At 49.5% G+C, this 18,514-nt stretch overlaps 1 protein-coding gene across 1 annotated transcript in view; it reads left to right on the forward strand.

Moving 5' to 3' along the window:
• The first annotated feature begins 9,512 nt into the window (after positions 1 to 9,512).
• Positions 9,513 to 18,514, forward strand: part of MOCS1 (molybdenum cofactor synthesis 1) — a 39,862-nt gene continuing 30,860 nt past the window's right edge. The window contains 2 exon segments of the mRNA XM_070418639.1: positions 9,513 to 9,711; positions 17,304 to 17,430. Coding sequence (XP_070274740.1) covers positions 9,589 to 9,711; positions 17,304 to 17,430 — 250 coding nt within the window. The 5' untranslated portion in view covers positions 9,513 to 9,588.

The raw sequence follows: 18,514 nt of genomic DNA on the forward strand, positions 1-18,514 counted from the left end.
CCTGAGGAGGGGCAGTGAAGGATTAAAGAAAACAGATAAGAGAATATAGTTGGGGCCAGGTGGATCCCTGCTCCTGGATGAGGACACAGTGACCCCGCCTGTAAGCCAAATCTTTATTTTATAGTCAGATCACACAAAGCAAAACAAGGGAGTGAACAAGATATTTACAATGTTCTTGCGAATTTCAAATCTGCTTCTTTCCTGTTATTGCAATTCTCTGAACTCTGCTGTACCTCCTGCAGCCCACATCCCTCAGCTACCTAGGACTACAAGGTCAGACTATAAGGTCAAGCTTACATACAACCATAGCCTTTGGCTATAATTGTTTTGGGAGGGCTCTGCCCTCCAAGCTGGGACTTGTATGTGGCTTTGCCACAAGAGGACCGTGCCCTCTCGTCAGTCTGAGGCTTGATCCTGTGCAAACGCTGTAGCCACTCTCCACAGGTAACCACACCTAGGCCTGAAGGAGCAAGGACAGGGGAACAGATCATAGACACCAGGCAGGAGAGAGCCACTTGGGGAAGGAGTGCCTTGACAGAAGCTGTGGTTGTCATTGAAGGACATGACCATCCCGGGGTGGCCACTCAGGAAGGAGCTGAGTGAGGGATGAGCACCTGGACATCTTCTCCCGCTCTGATCTCCTGCCAGGGATCCCCACTGGACAAACCCAGTCAGAAGGCAGAAGATGAGGGTTGTCCCTCCACATCTCCCTTCCAGAGAAGAGGTCTGGAGGTGGAAACAGAAAATATCCTCATTCCAGAAAGCAAAAACCTGATTTCTCTTTTAGAGCCGGTGTTTCATAGCATATGGACTGCCCAGTTTACCAAACCTAAAGGGAAATAAAAAATCTCTTTCATCTTGACCTGGGGAAGGGATGGAGCTCTAGAACACCATCCTCTTTCCTGAAGAGGTGATCAGAATCAAAAGCGCGGAGTGTGGACTCTTCTCTCTGATGAATGTTTAGGTTTATTTTGATTGCCCTTGGCCCAATTCTGCATATCCACAATCCTTTATCTGTAACTCCAAATTCCAATGTACTTCCGAAACTGGGTTTCTACTTACTTCATTGATCAGCAAAACATGACCTATTGACATGAACAATTTATAACCATTATCTATTCCACTTAGTGTGAATATATTTGTTTTCTTGCAGAAAAATCGCTGATTATCAAAGACTTCCATAGACCCTGCATTATGTAAAATTACACATATATATGTGTGTGTAAAAGAAATATACACACACATACAATGTATATAAGTTTATGGCTTTTCCAAATTCCAAGACATTTCTAAATTCCAAAATCTATTTAGCTCCTGTGTCTTCAGATAAGAGATTTTAGACTTGTGTTCTCATTCACACATCCATAACATTCTGTAGGGAAGAATAGGGTGTTGTTTTGTTTTTTATTTATAATTAATAGACTTTCTTTACAAATACAATTTGACTTTGATATAAAATATAACATTTTTTTAAGTCAAAATTACTTTTTTTTTAGTATCTCCCTGCCCCTTTGGAATAGTATGTAAGATTATGAAAGATAATAGATTATAGAACAGATAATAGATTATAGAACAGAATTAAAGCAGGAAAGGAGAGACCTTAAGGCAGTGGTTCTCAACCTGTGGGTCTCGACCCCTTTGGGGGTCGAATGACCCTTTCACTGGGGTCGCCTAAGACCATTGGAAAACACATATATAATTACATATTGTTTTTGTGATTAATAAAACACATAGGGATGCTTTAAATATGTTCAATTTGTAACAATGAAAATACATCCTGCATATCAGATATTTACATTACAATTCATAACAGTAGCAAAATTACAGTTATGAAGTAGCAACAAAAATAATTTTATGGTTGGGGGTCACCACAACATGAGGAACTGTATTAAAGGGTCGTGGCATTAGGAAGGTTGGGAACCGCTGTCTTAAGGGATACTCAAGGAGAATTTACTGAAAAGATTATTTGAGGGCTGTGGTCAGGGTCAAGGACAATGGTTATGAAAATGGATTTTAGAGCCAGACTTTCTGGGTTTAAATCCCGGTTTCACCACTTACTAGCTATGTGTTCTTCTCTAATTACTCAATTTCTTTGTGCCTTATTTTATATTTGAATAATACAGTAAAATGCTGTTTAATTGATTTTTCACAACCACCCTCCTATGAAGTAGCTAAGACAGGCAAGTATCCCTTTGACCTATGAGGAAACCAGAGAAGTTAATATATTTGGATAGGGAATGAACTTGTGGCAAGTGAGGCCTGGCTGTCAGATCCCTCTGCTGCCAAGGTCGGGCTCTTTCCAATTCACTATCTGCCTCATTTAAAGAGGCTTGCCCCGCCCTGACTGCTCCAGGAGGGAGGCAGGTCATATGGTGTTCTTGGCACAGCCACTTCTCAAACAAGCAGGAGGAGCTTCTGGGGTGTTTCCAGAAATGTCAACCTTTGATATTCCTTGTTTCGTATCTCCACCCCCGTAACTACCCCAGCTTGATTTAACAAACAACAATCACATGATCCACACAGTGTAATTTTATTTTGCCTGCAGAGGAATCAGGGATGAATAAGTGGACTTGATTGTCTTAGAAGAATTACATGCTATTTTCCATTCAAAGGAAGAACCGAAAGTGAGTTGTTTGTTCCTCCGAATGTGTGGGTTTTAACCTGCTACACTGCAACTCTGCAGGTAGGCGTAAAATAAAGTCACATGTCATATCATCTCTTGCCTCCCGAGGCCTGGTGGGAAGTGAAGCAGAGTCAAAGGGGTCCTAGAGGCAAGTTACCAGAGTCAGAGTGTATAGCCTTAGCCAGTTTGGCTCAGTGGATAGGATGTTGGGCCTCTCTCATCCTGACCACTGCTTCCCGACTGTGGAAGCCTGAGGGCAAGGGAGTCCATGGACTCAGCCTCTCAGAGCACAGAGCAAAGCAAAGACAGGCGGAACTCGATCCCAGGGAAGGGTGGGCAAATGGAGAACAATCACCCCAGAATTCCACCAATACAGATAGCAAAGGCATCTCTTTCCTGTAATGGGGATAGGTAATATCTTTAAGAAATAGCAATTCGCAGGAGGAATTCACACACTGCATTAATGTAACTATGCAGAAACTTCATTTCTTTAATTTGATCTTTTCTCCTTTCTTTCCTTCTGATTCAAACTGGCCTCTTCAAGTACTCTGACTTACCTGCCTCCTTCTCCCCTACACGTCTACTCTTTTAATCCTTAAATCCCTGGGACAATGAGGCCCTGGTCAACATTAAACAAACTTAGGAACAAAGCCTCAGGCCTACTGACCACAGAGACAGAGTTTTCAGTAAACTAAAAATCAATCAATCAATCAATCAATCAATCCAGGCCTCAGTTTCAACTCCAGACCCAGGAAAGCAGAACAAACCAGATGAAGTGACGCCATGGCTGACATCAGGACAAGATGCAGTGATCAACTACCCCCTATCTTAGCGCTGGCCAATCAGCACTCTAGTGCTGACCAATCAGTATAGACCAAGACCCTAACTCATTTAGTCAGCATAGTTAATGACTCCCCCCCCCCCCCCGCCCCGCGCCCCATCCCCAATAACCCATCCCCTGGAAGCCATTGGTGAGGTCTCTGAGCATTAGCTCACCTGTGACTCTCAATCCAGCACCATTTCCTAAACTAATAAACCCTTACTTTCTTGCCTGCAATCACCTGTTTGCATTTGATTGGGCTTTGATGAGCACAGGCAGATGGACCCCTTTAGTCCAGTAACATTAACTATCCATTGCTGTGGACCAAGTTACCCCAAATGTAGTGGCTTAAAACAACAAGCGCTCGTTATCTCACAGCTCCTTAGGGGCATAAATCTGGCAGCAGCCAGCTGGGTGGTTCTGGCTTGGGTAACCCATGAGATTGCAGATGTTTGAAGCTTGGACTGGGCTGGAGGACCTGCATCCAAGATGGCTCACTCACATGGCTGTTGGCTAATAAAGTCAATAATTATCTCAGTTCCTTGCTGGCCATAGGCAGGGGGTTTCAGTTCCTGACCACGTGGACCTCTCCAAAGAGCTGCTCCCAGCATGGCAACTGGCCTCTCCCAGAGGGAGTGATTCAAGAGAGAGAGCAAGGAGAAAGCTTCATCCTTTCACCAACTACCTTCAGAAGCCTACCAGTCACACCATCACTTTTGCCACATTCCATGTATTGGAATTCCCAAGTTTAGCTCACATTTAAGGGGAGGGGAACTAGGTTCCACCTTAAAAAATATATATATATATAAAATTTATTTTTTACAGAGAGTAAGGGAGAGGGTTAGAGAGTTAGAAACATCAATGAGAGAGAAACATGGATCAGCTGCCTCCTGCACACACCCTACTGGGGATATGCCCACGATCAAGGTACATGCCCTTGACTGGAATCAAACCTGGGACCCTTCAGTCCGCAGGCTGATGCTCTATCCACTGAGCGAAACCGGTTAGGGCTAGGTTCCACCTTTTGAAGTGAGGAGTAGTTAATAACTCAAGAACCTATTTAAAACCACCATATACTTGGAAGGAGATTAGAAGGGAAAATGGTTCAGGGTGATTTCATAATAGAAATGGAGGGTTGGTCTGCCAAAGATCTGAGAAGATCTCTGAAGAAGGTTCTCAGTGCTCTTCCACACCCTCCTCTTCTCCCAGACACCAAGGGCCCCAGGACACCCTGGTAGTGGGGCCCTGCAGGGACCCATCCTTGTTGGCATTTCCTGTGCCTTCTTAATCTCCCCAGCTCATTATTATACCTACCCCAGTGCCTTCTATGTTGCTTGGCTCCTTATTCTTGAGAAACAGTTCATCTAATTTGACTGGAGTATTCATGGTTTATAATGGACCCACAAATCCCTACGGCAAGTTACCAGAGGCTTAATAGATCCAAAGAAGTCAATCTCTACAATCTCTTTCATGTGGGAGAAAGACTGCTTCGGTGACTCTAGTAAGGCACTCCTGACTCCCCAACAATATCATAAAACAACAGAACACCTGCTCAACCTTGTATGCTTGAATTATCCCAGCAAAGCTGAAGACCTGTTTATGATTTGCAACTGACAAGAAACCTGCACCAGGAGAGAGAGACTGGGTGGCAGAGGTTAGACGTGAAACGTGGGGTTGCTCCCCAGCAAGGGGCTCTGCACTGAACGTGGTCTGCTAGGCAGGATCCCTGAAGCCATCTTCCCACCACTATCCCCTCAGCAAAACAGGGAGCTCACGTCAGGAGCCCAGGGCAATAGGGACTTGGTAGGAGGTTCTTTTATTTTCAATGGTTTGGGGAGAAGGATGTGGACACAGAGCAATTACAAAGCACTACTGGGCTGCTGCTGGTTCTCCAGTAGATGAGTGAGTATATATTAAGGCAGCAATTCTCAAACTGTTGGTCAGGAACTCTTTATACTCTTAAAAAGTATCAAAGACCCCAAATAATCTTTGCTCGTGTGTTATTTAACATCTATTTACTATATCTTTTAACTTCACTTAATATTTACCATATTAGAAATTAAAACAGGAAAAATTTATTATTTTTAAATGAGTTAAATACTTTAAAGTCATTGATACCTATTACATGTTAACATAACGTTAAAATAACTATTTTCAGAAATATAGAAAGGTGGCATTGTGGTGTATTTTTGAAAATCTCTTTAATGTCAGGCCTAGTAGAATCGGCTGGATTGTCATACCTGCTTTTGCATTCAAACTGTTGTGAAGTCACGATCGGATAACCTGTGGGGAAAGAACTCTGAACAGCCAAGGGAGCATGAGAAGGCAGATGAATCTTAGTATCATTATGAAAATAGTTGACCTCAGAAACAAATCCTTTTAGAACCACTAAATTAAAGAGGTATTACAAACTCTCCTCTTAATTTTGCTGATGGCAGACTCTAACAAGGGAGTGCTAAAATCAGCACTTCATGGCTGACACGCACAGACATGTAAGGCCACCCGGGCTAATCTCAGTATGTAAGGGGAGCCACAGGGATGACTAAAAGGAAGAGCTGTCCAGAGGAATGGAAAAGCCTGGATGATACATTAGAGCATAAGGGGAATTTAGTTCCTGTGTAAGATTTCTGCTTCCCAGGAACTCCTTGTGGGAAGGCTAAGGTTCACTTCCTTTTGAAATTAGATGTAGCCATGCAACTTGCTCTGAGCAGAGTAATGTGTGACGTTTTCAGGAAGAAGATCCAGGAGCCACTTTTGCTCTTTGCTGTAGTCTTTCCCTCTTGGTAATTGTCAATGTTCCATGTGGCTATTGGCTGCCCCATCAGCCCACACCCTAGGACAGTGATGGCGAACCTATGACATGCGTGTCAGAGGTGACACGTGAACTCATTTTTTTGGTTGATTTTTCTTTGCTAAATGGAATTGAAATATATCAAATAAATATCAAAAATATAAATCTTTATTTTACTATGGTTGCAAATATCAAAAAATTTCTATATGTGACACGGCACCAGAGTTAAGTTAGGGTTTTTCAAAATGCTGACACGCTGAGCTCTAAAGGTTTGCCATCACTGGTCTAGGGTGAGGACAACACTGTTGGGAAACCATCCCTAGCTAACCCTTGTTGGATATATAATACAAATGAAAAACAGCATGTGTGGTTTTCAGCCATTGAGATGTTGGGGTTGTTTTTTATAACAGCACAATCTGTCTCCTCCTGACTGATACAGCCACCTGACTAGAAAGGCAAGTAAAGGATACAAAATGTACCATGTAATGCACACCTATTGGGAGCTTACTGTGCATCAAACACAATGCTAGGTGCTATGATTACAAATGGTTTAGATTTGGCACCACCCTCAAAGGGCTTATCAATAAATAAATAATAAACAAACAAGCAAACAAACAAACTGTCTCTCTGTTGCAATTGCCACTATTTTAACAAAAGTGAAGCTAGGGGATTATGGGAGGGAAAAGTCCTTGAGTCCTGCATCTGTCTTGGAACTGGCAAGGATCAGACTTACCTGGGATTTTTGAAGGGATTTATTTTATTTTATTTTACTTTATTTATTAATTATTATTATTATTATTATTTATTTATTTATTTTTTTGCTGAAGAGGCCATTTTTGAGATGTGGGCAGGGTTCAAGTGGCCAACAGGAATATGGAGGCATTCATGGCAATCAACAGGGGAAAGACAACCCACCACAGTCCGAAGGACAGGGTTAGGCATGGTGTTACTGGGCCTCGCAAGATCTGGACTCATTGCAGAGGAGCTGTGTGATGCCAGCTGTAGTTCTAGAAGGGCACAGTCATTGCCACAGTCACATCAAAACAGGCAGGGAGCAGGAGAAAGCAGTGCTCTCAATTCTCTCTCCTTCTGCTCTCTGATCTCCTGTCTGTGACTCCTACTGGCCAGATCCATTTGGACACAAGAGACAGGGGGCTGGTTATTCAGGTGGTCTCTAAATTCAAGGACAAATATCCTTAAAAGAAGGAGGCAGAAGGAGAATTAAGACAGAAGAGAAGCAGGCTATGGGATAGATGCAGTGAGAGAGAAGATGCTGCGCTGCTGCTTTGAGGACAAAGAAGGAGACCCTGAGCCAAGGAATGCAGCTCTGGATGCAGGAAAAGGCCAAGAAGACAGCTTCTCCCCAGAGCCTATGGAGGAAGCACACCTGCCAACCTCATGATTTTAGCCCAGTACAACTCATTTTAAACTCTGGTCTAGAACTGTAGGAGAATAATTTTGTTTTAAGCCACCAATCTGTGGCTACTTGTTACAGCAGTAATATGAAACGTCAATAGCTCAGGACAGAATGTCCACTTCCTCTAAATTCTAAGGACTTGATACTGGATCAAGTTCATTATGTCATGTGACTTCTCACTTGCAAAAATATGGCTTTTGTTCTCCTCACCCCCACACCCAGTTCTCCTGACAAATCCAGACATCAAATTCAGCAGTGGACAGAGCTTTGAACAGTCCTCAGTGGTCCTCCGGCCCTTTGTAAACAGATTTCTGTCAGGCTTGTCCCCACCAGTTTCAAACATATCCAGACACACCCCCACCCTCTGTAATGTATTGTCTATGTTTTGAATAACATCGTAAGAAATCTTGAGTCTAAGGCTAAAATCATTTCAGCTTTTCTGACGGTCTTGCTGCCTTTTGTTCTAGTTAGTTTTACAATCAGTTATTCTTTCCTCTCCACTAGTCTGTCGATTCTGCAAGACCAGAAACTCTATACCAGTGATGGCGAACCTTTTGAGCTCGGCGTGTCAGCATTTTGAAAAACCCTAACTTAACTCTGGTGCCATGTCACATATAGAAATTTTTTTGATATTTGAAACCATAGTAAAACAAAGATTTATATTTTTGATATTTATTTTATATATTTAAATGCCATTTAACAAAGAAAAATCAACCAAAAAAATGAGTTCACGTGTCACCTCTGACACGCGTGTCATAGGTTCGCCATCACTGCTCTATGCCCATTTCCTAATATGCACTTGGCAGTTGGTGTGTTCCAGTGGATGTTTGAGTCTTGCTATTCCACAACAATAGAGTTTTGGATGCAATAAATAGGCTGGTTTGAGTATAAAGATTCTTAGTACATGGGTTCATTATTGAGTGTGCATTACCATACAAAATCTTAAAAGACCATAGCTCTTTGTTTCTGAGAGATAGAGAGAGAGAGAGAGAGACATCTCCCAATCCGTTCCTAACACACACTAAACTTTGACTTTGGGAATCAGATTGCCCTGGGTTTAAATCCCAGCTTTTCCATCTATCAACTATACAACTTTGGGAAAATTACTTAACCTCTCTAAACCTCAGTTTCCTCAGCTGCCAGATTGATGCTCTGTTCATTGCAGGATTATTGTAGTAGTACATGATGCCTAGCATGGAGTTTGCTTGGAGGGTAGGAAGCATTACAAAAATGATATCCACTTAGTCTATGACTTCTTCCATATTTTCCTTTTTAAAACGGTGAGGCCAAGATTGTGAACGTTCTTTGGGAGCACAAGTGGAGAAGTATACCTTGAAAGAGGCAGCTGACAGTATACAACCAGGGCCTAGACTACTGTGGAGGGAGTAAGATGAGTCATAAGCATGCAGGGTGAGATCATGTTTTTATATAAAATGTTGATAAATTTTTTTTGCATTGATTCTGACTTTTCAAAATATTGCATTAAAATGCTATTTATCTTGATTACCTACTTTATTGGCACGCTCTTATTTAAATTTTGCACCCAAAGCAATGCTTTATTCACCTGTCCCTAGTCCCGCTCTGCCTACAGAACTTTGTGTCAGTTACATCACGGCCTAAGCACAGGACCAGAACAGCCAGAGAAGCCTGTAGGAAAAGACCTCAGATTTCCCCTGAGTTTGAACTTGTGCTTTCCAAACCCTAGAAACTATTACCTGGCATGGAACAAGAGCAGACGGCGTGGACTACAACTCCCCAAAGGCCGCGCGGCACGGGGCCCTCTCCGATTGGCTGCACGGCTCGGAACCAACGCCGATTGGCTGCGCTGGCCCCGCCCCCGCCCGCCCTGGCCGGGATGACCCAGGGCGGCGAGTCCCGGGCTAGAGTGCTCCCGAAGCCGGCTACTCAGGCGAGTCTCGCCCAGGCCCACAGGTTCCATGGCGGCGCGGCCGATGTCCCGGATGCTGCGGCGGGTCCTGAGGTCCAGTGTCCGGAGCTGCAGCTCAGGGGCTCCCGTGACGCAGCCCCGACCCGGGGAGTCCTCCCAATCTGCGGCGGAGGTGAGCCCGCGCGCCGCATCTGCACCCTCCCGGGGGCGGCTGCCTGGCAAGCTGCCCCCTATGCCCCGAGAAGCACCCAGGCTAGCCTGGGGCCAGCGCGCTGGGAGGGACGCCTCGTCGCTTATTGGGGGTGGGGAGGGGGGTGCAGTGATATTCCCTAGATGGACTGCCCGGCTCTCATACTTCAGGGTGGGGGAGGGGCTCGCTCCTTGGGGGTCTTGCTTAAGCACCTCCCTGCCCACCAGCCCTGCAGCCCCCACCAGGTCTGAGTGGCCTCCGGGGCTGGGGGGCAGGCGGATAGGGCTTTGGGTCCTAGGAGATGTTATCAGTACCCCTCTCAGCCCCGCCCCACGCTCAACCTCTTCCTTCAACATTTCCTCCCCACCCCCAGGCGGACTTGTCTGGGTATGACCAGGTGTTCTTGAGACACCCTTCTGTAAAGTGTGACACTGCCTAAAAATGTCACCTTGGTGCCACCAGTAGTTGTCACCTCGGTGGTCACAGGGCTCTGACTTTCTGTTTCATCTTCACTCCCCTCTGGAGGGTTCAGCCGCACTTAGGTCAGCCAGCCGGGAGCAGGATCTGGGCCCTCCAGGTTAGGGGTTCGGTATCTCTCTCTTCAGGGTGGGGAGCCCCCTTCCTCCCACCCCCCAGTCCTTGACAGCATCCCTCAGAGTGGTTCCTATAATTACAAGTTTTAAGTTTGCTCTTGTTTTGTGTTTGTGGCCAGAGAATAATTTGGGGAGAAGCATCTCTTTTTATTTGGTGAAACCTTATTTCTAGAGCCATCTGGCCCTTCTCCTCCCATCTGCCAGCACAAGCCTTCAAGACCTGGGGTTCATCAGCTCCTGCTCCCCCACCACCCTCACTACTGCCCAATGAGGGGGAGCCTAACTTGCGGTCCCCTCTGGGATCCTCAGATAAGACGGTCCAGTTACTGGGAGATGGAGAAGATGTTCAGTATTCTTGGCCTCTGCACTCCACTGAGGGGGACGTAGGAAAGCCGAGATTGCTGAGAGATCTTTAAACAGTTCCAGAAAAGGGATGGTCCTTCTTCCCCCGCCCCTCGTTCATTTTAGACCTTTCAGGAGAGGACCTGTGCTAAGTGCGTCAGCCCTCACCGGAAATCATGGAGTCGAGTCTGTAAACCTGAAGAGCAGAGTGTATTTCAGGTGTGAGGGCTTATGGAGTCACAGGGCTGTAAGGGGGCAGGAACTCAAACTCTCGTGCCTGTGGGGAGGACGGGGGAGAGCCTGCCCCCACCCTTTCCTTTGCTCCAGGAAGGGAGCTCTCATGAGCAGGGGGAGCATGGGTTGTGGGACAGAGGACCTGGATGTGAGTCCCAGCCCTGCTGCTTCCTAGCTGTGTGAACTTCACCTCCCAGTGCTTGCTCTTCCCGTTTGTAAAGTGGAATAGTAGTGTCTGCTCCATCAGGTGGCTATAGGGACTGTAATGTATATATACACACACGCATACTTAGAACAAAGCCTGGCACACGTGCGTGCTCTGGGAAGCATGTATTTGTGGTAATTATTATCTTTGCTGCCACTGGCCCATGCGGTGTCCCGTTAGTCCCCTCCCACCTGGATATTCAAGATAGTCATTCTGTCAACTATTGGACCACAGACCATACATCTCGGTCGTTCCCCTCTAGAGTTGTCCTCAGCGGACAGGTTGTCCCTGGAGTGCCGGATGCTCTCCTGCCTTTCTTGGAATTTGCCCACAGCACTCAGCACGGGGATCTGCCTGCAGGGGAGTCAGCAGATGTTTTTGATTGTTTGCAACCCAAGTGAGGGGCATGGACCGTAGGCACAGGAAAGGGAGCCCCAAGTTTACAGTCTTGCTTGGCCTCCAATTTTCCCTGGCTCCTGGGCTGCCACTTCTTCCCTCTTCCGGTCTTCAAAACCGGAGGCTTGAAGCAGCCTGTCTTTACACAGTGGGGAGGGCACAGAATGTCTTGGAGACTCTCAAGGTGAGATGAGCCTGGAGGCACAGGCGGTCAGCCTATCCTAGAGCCTGCCAGTTGGTGGGAGCAGGGGTGGGGGCCCCTGGGCCCCTATCCCCCTTTCCTTCCTGCAGGGTACCTTTTCCCACACCCCGCACAGGGCCTGAGCCCTCTGGTTGGGGATGGGGGCGGGGGTGTTGCTTGAAGAGACAGAGGGGCAAGCCACTGGGTAGATAAGATTTCTGTGTTGGGGTGTGGGTGTGAGAGCTGGCTGGAGGCTAGCTGAAAGGAGGCCTTGGGGTTGGTCCAAGGACAGGTTGAGCAGCTTCTGCAGGTAGAAAGGGTAAGTGGTGGCGTGTGGGCACGTGGGCACGTGGAAGGGGAGAGATGGCCACCTGCCATTGTGACTGGGACGGCCCGGACAGTCTTCTCCAGAGGGCTTACCCCAGTCCAGAAGCACTGCACCCCTCTTCCTCCCTCTCAGGCTCCATGTGGGCTTTGTTGGGGCAACAGGGGATCGGTCTCAGGTGCTGGGGCTGCTGCCTCAGGCAGGGGAGAGAGGGACTCCACAAGGCCATGGCTGTGCAAATGGCTGGAAAGGAGAGATGATGGAGACGGGTTATGAGGAAGGAACTGGGTATAGGAGAAGGTAGGAAGGACAGCAGGGCCTGGCCTGGGGCAGGACACGTGGAGGGAAAGAAGACAGAGGGCAAGCAGGGTGTTATCTGGACTCCCAGCCTGGGCAGCTCTGTTAAAGCTTTGCTTTGGAGTGTGACACTCCTCGCCAGGAGCCATAGATGTGTACACCTCACACTTAGGGGGTGGTGAGGGGAAGAGGGAGCCGTAGATGTGTAGACCTCACACTTAGGATGGGATGAGGGGAGGAGGGAGTGAGGCCGGGGGCTGGGCGCTGTGCTAAGTCCTCTCACGTAGCAGGAGTTAATTTTGAGGCACCCGGGGTATACATCATTGCAAACTGCTGGTCAGGCAGGGCCACTGACATTCCAGTTCGGCGTGTGCTTTTTCTCCTGCATAACCCTGCTACCCTGTGTATACTCTAGAGCAGTGATGGTGAACCTATGACACGCGTACTCACTTTTTTGGTTGGTTTTTCTTTGTTAAATGGCATTTAAATATATAAAATAAATATAAAAAATATACATCTTTGTTTTACTATGGTTGCAAATATCAAAAAATTTCTATATGTGACACGGCACCAGAGTTAAGTTAGGGTTTTTCAAAATGCTGACACGCCGAGCTCAAAAGGTTCGCCATCACTGCTCTAGAGCTATTTGGGGGCTGGCCTTTACCATTGAAATCTAATGCCCAAGGGACTAATGCCAGGTGAGGCACGTGACACCTTAGTACCACCCTGGCCCACGCCACTCCACTCTGCCCAAATCTGCCCTGGGCAGGGAGACAAGAGGTAGGCAGGTGGTGGCATGTGGTAGGCTGCTGAGAACCGGTTATCGGCACTGGTACCGGTGGTCCTGGAGGGATTGGACACCACCGTCCTGCCTTGGGTGCTGTGGCAGCAGGTCTAAGTCCCAGCCGTTGGTGGGAAGGCCAGGGCCTCGCAGGACCGGGAAGGGTGGGAGAAGTAGTCACGGCACTCACAACTAGTGCTGCTCAAGAATGCTTGATTGATGGTTGCATGCATGTAAGTAGGAGTTATTTTAAGAAAATGGCAGGAATCGCATATGTAATACCTACTCTGTGCCAGGAACACCGCCCATCGTTAGGTAGAAACGTTACCCACACTTTATGGATGAGGAAGCCAAGGCTTAAGGAATTAGCTCGACAGGCAGTTAGTAAGAAGCAGAGCCAAGCTTGTAATTCAGGTTTGCCTGCTCTCAAAGCCTGTGCTAGAACCACAGCCACTAGCCCTGAGTAAACCAGCTGCTGCTGCCTTTGTCCTGGGATGGCTGGGCCAGTGGCCCTCAGGCCGGGCTGCAGGGAGAAAGCTACAGCTCTTCAAACAAACACAACTCCAAAGCTCGCCCAGAACCATTGGCAGGCTCTGGCCTCGGTGCTAGAAGCTCTGCAGTGATGCTGCCGGCCAAGCAGAGCTGGGAGCCGCGGTACCACCTCCCACCACGTGGGCAGCAGAGGCCAACCCGGAAACGCCTGATGACCCCAGTGTAACTTTCTCTTTGGAGTAGGAGCCTGCCTCTTGGCTTGTTGACACAGTTTGCCACTTCCTACTGACATGTAGTGTAGACACCAGGATACTGAGTCCCACAGGAAGGCTCCCTAGCTGGGAAGCAGCCTGGTCCAGGCTGGGGCCCTAGGAATCTGAGCAGCTGGGGCTTTCTACTTCTGATATGTCTAGCCCTTCCTGGGGGAGGCATTGCTGGCCACCCTGCCTGTGGCTGTGCCCTCTCAGCCCTGGACTCCTTTGACTGGCACTGGTATTTTTTTCCTCAAGGAGATTTAAGGGAAAGGAAGAAACTAGAACAGGGGTGGGCAAACTTTTTGACTCGAGGGCCACAATGGGTTCTTAAACTGGACCGGAGGGCCGGAACAAAAGCATGGATGGAGTGTTTGTGTGAACTAATATAAATTCAAAGTAAACATCATTACATAAAAGGGTACGGTCTTTTTTTTTTTTTTTAGTTTTATTCATTTCAAACGGCCGGATCCGGCCCGCGGGCCGTAGTTTGCCCACGGCTGAACTAGAAGAACAAAAGTAGGACATGCAGTGTTGGAGGAGAAAAGAGGCAGGGGTGAGGCTTGTTAATATCTGAGAAAGTGGGAGAGGGAGAGGGAGAGAGAGGGTGTGTGTGTGTGTGTGTGTGTGTGTGTGTGTGTGTAGGAGGCTGGGCAGGTGCTGGCAGTACAGAGGCTGAATGAACCTAGATAAGGTCACTCCAGGTTGCAAAGTGGAAATGGGCCTGCCGCTCCCTGGCCAGAACAGAGCGTCTAATTTCCTTGTGGATGCCCCATTACACTGCTTGCTCCCTGATTCTGCTGAGTCATACTCCTTGGCCTCACTTGCTCCCAATTCCTGGATTTATTTTGGCTCCTCCCTCACCCAGCCACCTCCCCTGTATGTTACCATGAGGGTCAAGAGAGGCATCTTGGCAAGTGAGGAAGTGGGGTCTGGGGTGACTGACAGATTAATGAATTGCAAATAGCTGTTGATGGAGAAGCAGGTGCAACTCTGTCCTGAATCCCGATTCCCAGGTGCCTGACCTCCTGGGCTCTGGTGGCCAGTGGGACTCTTGGCTCGGAGCGTCCCCTACCCCACCCTCAAGGCTACCGCTGGCAAGGCGGTGGGAGCGAGGGAGGAAGGTATGGTTAGGATGGTATTAGACTGCACTTCTGAGAAGTGACTGCTGCTCCCTGGCCATGACTGAGCAGGGTTCCTCAGAGGACAGGGGGAACTGGCCTCAGTGTGGGCAGCGTGAGGGAAGTTTGACGGGAGCACCCCCACACGCTCATACCCTCACACCCTCACACCCTCACACCCTCACACCCTCACACCCCCACACCCTCACACCCCCACACCCCCACACCCCCACACCCTCACACCCTCACACCCTCACACCCCCACACCCCCACACCCCCACACCCTCACACCCTCACACCCTCACACCCCCACACCCTCACACCCTCACACCCTCACACCCCCACACCCCCACACCCCCACACCCTCACACCCCCACACCCCCACACCCCCACACCCTCACACCCTCACACCCCCACACCCCCACACCCCCACACCCCCACACCCTCACACCCCCACACCCTCACACCCTCACACCCCCACACCCCCACACCCCCACACCCCCACACCCTCACACCCTCACACCCCCACACCCCCACACCCTCACACCCTCACACCCTCACACCCCCACACCCCCACACCCCCACACCCCCACACCCTCACACCCTCACACCCTCAAACCCCCACACCCCCACACCCCCACACCCTCACACCCTCACACCCCCACACCCCCACACCCTCACACCCTCACACCCTCACACCTGCATTCTTGTTCCTTCTCTCTCCCGAGTAGGGCTGTGGCCCTTGGCCCTGGCTGCACATTAGAGTCACCTGGAGAGATGAAAATCACAATGCTCAGAGATCAGATTCACTGATCTCCAGAGGAACTTTTTTGTTAAGCTCCCAAGTGGTTTCGCGGAACAGCCGGGGCTGAGGAGGTCACTGGCATCAATGTTTCTCCCTCTTGGGTGCAGGCGAAAGTTACCCTGGACCTCAGGAGGGCCCGAGGCCTTCTGCCTCTTAGATTACAAAATCCTAATCCTAGGTGTTTACCTACCAGCTCCCAGGCCCCTCCCTTGCCCTCCCCTCCCCCTCAGCTCATTATTCTCTCCTTCTTTTTCAGCTGGGAAACAGGCCTTGAGGAATTAGGGCGCTTTCCCAGGGTGTAAGGTCACACCTGGCCCAGAAACCAGGGTTCTTGCCTCATCAGAGCCCTTCCCATCTGCCTTGGGGATGACTGCCAAGGCCGTGATTTCTTTGTTCTAAAGGTTCTAAAGAAATGGCTTCTCCTTGCCCGCCCCTCATACTGCCCCATGCATCTTCTCGGGCTCACCCTGTCCATCAGAGGAAGGGATTTAGAACTTGGAATCAGAGACCTGGACTTGAATCCAGTTCTGCTAAGGGTGTTCTTGGATTCTTCATGGAGAAGATGTGGGAATTAATTGAACAGAGAACATTCTTTGGAACTTGAAGATGCTTTGCAAATGTTCCTTCTTGGAGCAATGGTCTCGTCAGCATCTGTCTTGACCCAGGGTTTTGCTCTGAAGGTGGGAGATCAGACTAGATCAGACTTTGGAAAAGGTGAGGCTGGCTGCCTTCTTTTTCTCCCCAGGAGCTGTTGGGCCTTCCAGGGACCCTCCAGCAACCTCCTTCCCCTTAGGCCTCTGACAACGGGTGGGTAATTCTTCCTGCAGTGGCTCGGGAAGGATAAAGACTGGAGTAATCTCTGCACGATCATTCCAGCCCCTCCATTCTGCCCTCTTGGGGGCTGGGAGCCTTGTTCCTTCTGCAGGTCTCCCAGGTTGTGCTGTCCTCGCCCCTTGGCCTGTGTGCGGGGAGCCCTCCCATGTGTATATCCTCCCCAGCTGCTCCTGGTGGCTTGGCCCTTTGGGTCCTCCTGGGCACTGGGGATGCCCCGGGGGCCCCAGCCAATAGGGAGATAGTTAAGGGGGAGGCAGCTTGTGTGACACCCAGAGTTGGTGGTTTTGCTTGGAGCTCTTTCTGCCTCCCATGGTCAAGGGAGGGAAGGGGAGGCCTTGGTTGGAGAGGTGGCTCACCAAGTCCCAGCCATGCAGCGATGTGCCACGGTGCCTCTCAGTTACCTGCTCCTTCCTGCCTCCTTCCTGGACCTCCTGTCCCAGGGACCTGTCCAAGAGATATTTGTTCCTGGGCAGGCTTCCTCTGAGGGCGGGGGTGGGCATGTCCTGCAGGACACTCCAACCGAGCGGGTCCTTCCCTCAGGCCAGTTTTGGGAGAGGGGGAACCCCAGGGCTGCAGGACCCACATGGCTGGAAAGGTGAGAGGTGCTGCTGCACAGATGGGGAGGGATGATGTCCCAGAGGTGGGCTTCCCCCAGGCGGCCTCCCCTGGCTCCACTCCTGCAAGTGTCCTCCACTCTGACCTGACCTGTCCCTGCAGGAGCTGTCCAGGCGGAGGCAGTTCCTGAGGGAGCACGCGGCCCCCTTCTCCGCCTTCCTTACGGACAGCTTTGGCCGCCACCACAGCTACCTGCGGATCTCCCTCACCGAGAAGTGCAACCTCCGATGTGAGTCTCCTTCCCGGGTCCTCTCTGCGCTCCCGTTCCTCTGCCGAAATCTCCCCATGCCAGGGCTCTTTGTCGGTGTCCTCAGTTCCTCTCTCTGACTTCCCCACCACCCGCTGCCTTGCTCGCCAGGTGGGGTTCAGGACAATATTGGGGTCCAGGCTGAGTTTTATGATCCTGAAAGCTGGATTCTACCTGGGATTAGATTTGAGTAGAGAATTGCTGTTGTGTTTGGGATTGAGATTGGATCTGTATCTCTCACTCCTCAGGGTTCTTTCTTCCTCCCTCCTGTTGCCCCGCAGTGCCCAGCGTTCAGGACGTGCCAGGGTGCCCCGCTAGACACTATAAACATGAGGCCCACAGCAGGGCCCATGGCCAACACTCCAGCTGTGGAGACACCCCAGTGTCTAGAGAAGTTCATTAACTTGTCCAAGGTCATCTGGGTCAAGATGATGCAGAGTCCTCGTTTCATAATCCCACGTGGACTGCCCTGGGGGTGTATCCACTGCTTGACTCCTCGTTTGTTGGCCTTCCCCCTCCTCCCTCCCTCCCTTCCCTCTCTCCTCCCTCCCTCCCTTCCTCTGTAGTTCACAGTAAGAAATGTGTTCACTTCATGGCCCAGGAAATATGTGTGTGCATTTGTAAATGTTGAACCAGACATTTCTATTCAGTCTTAAAAGACCAATTCTGGAGCCTTCATGACCTTTCACAGATCTGGTCCCAATCCTTGATAGCACTGAACCACCCAAACTCATGGTGGGGATGGCGCCCTCACCCGCCAGGGCTCACCTCTTTTACCCCATTCTGCTTCCTGGCCCTGATAGAGTACCTGAGTTCTCCAACCCATCAAACAGCGCTGACAGTAATCTGGAGTAGATAGGCTGGTGGTAGCCACAGAGAACAGCGGCTTTGCCAGGCCAGAGGGTACTTCCCAGCCTTTTCACCCCATGACGCACACACGGAAGGGTAGCTATTTGCCAAAACCAGATGAATGAGAGGGTGAACAATGCCAGAGGGAATGGGCCCGGCCCTGGCCCTCCGGGCAGGCCATGCCCAGCACTGAGGAGTCAGCATTTTGGCGTCTCCC

This window comes from Myotis yumanensis, unplaced genomic scaffold (genome assembly GCF_028538775.1).
Source record: "Myotis yumanensis isolate MYYU_CA2020_CCGP unplaced genomic scaffold, mMyoYum1.0.hap1 SCAF_6, whole genome shotgun sequence".
In the NCBI taxonomy this organism is placed as follows: Eukaryota; Metazoa; Chordata; class Mammalia; order Chiroptera; family Vespertilionidae; genus Myotis; species Myotis yumanensis.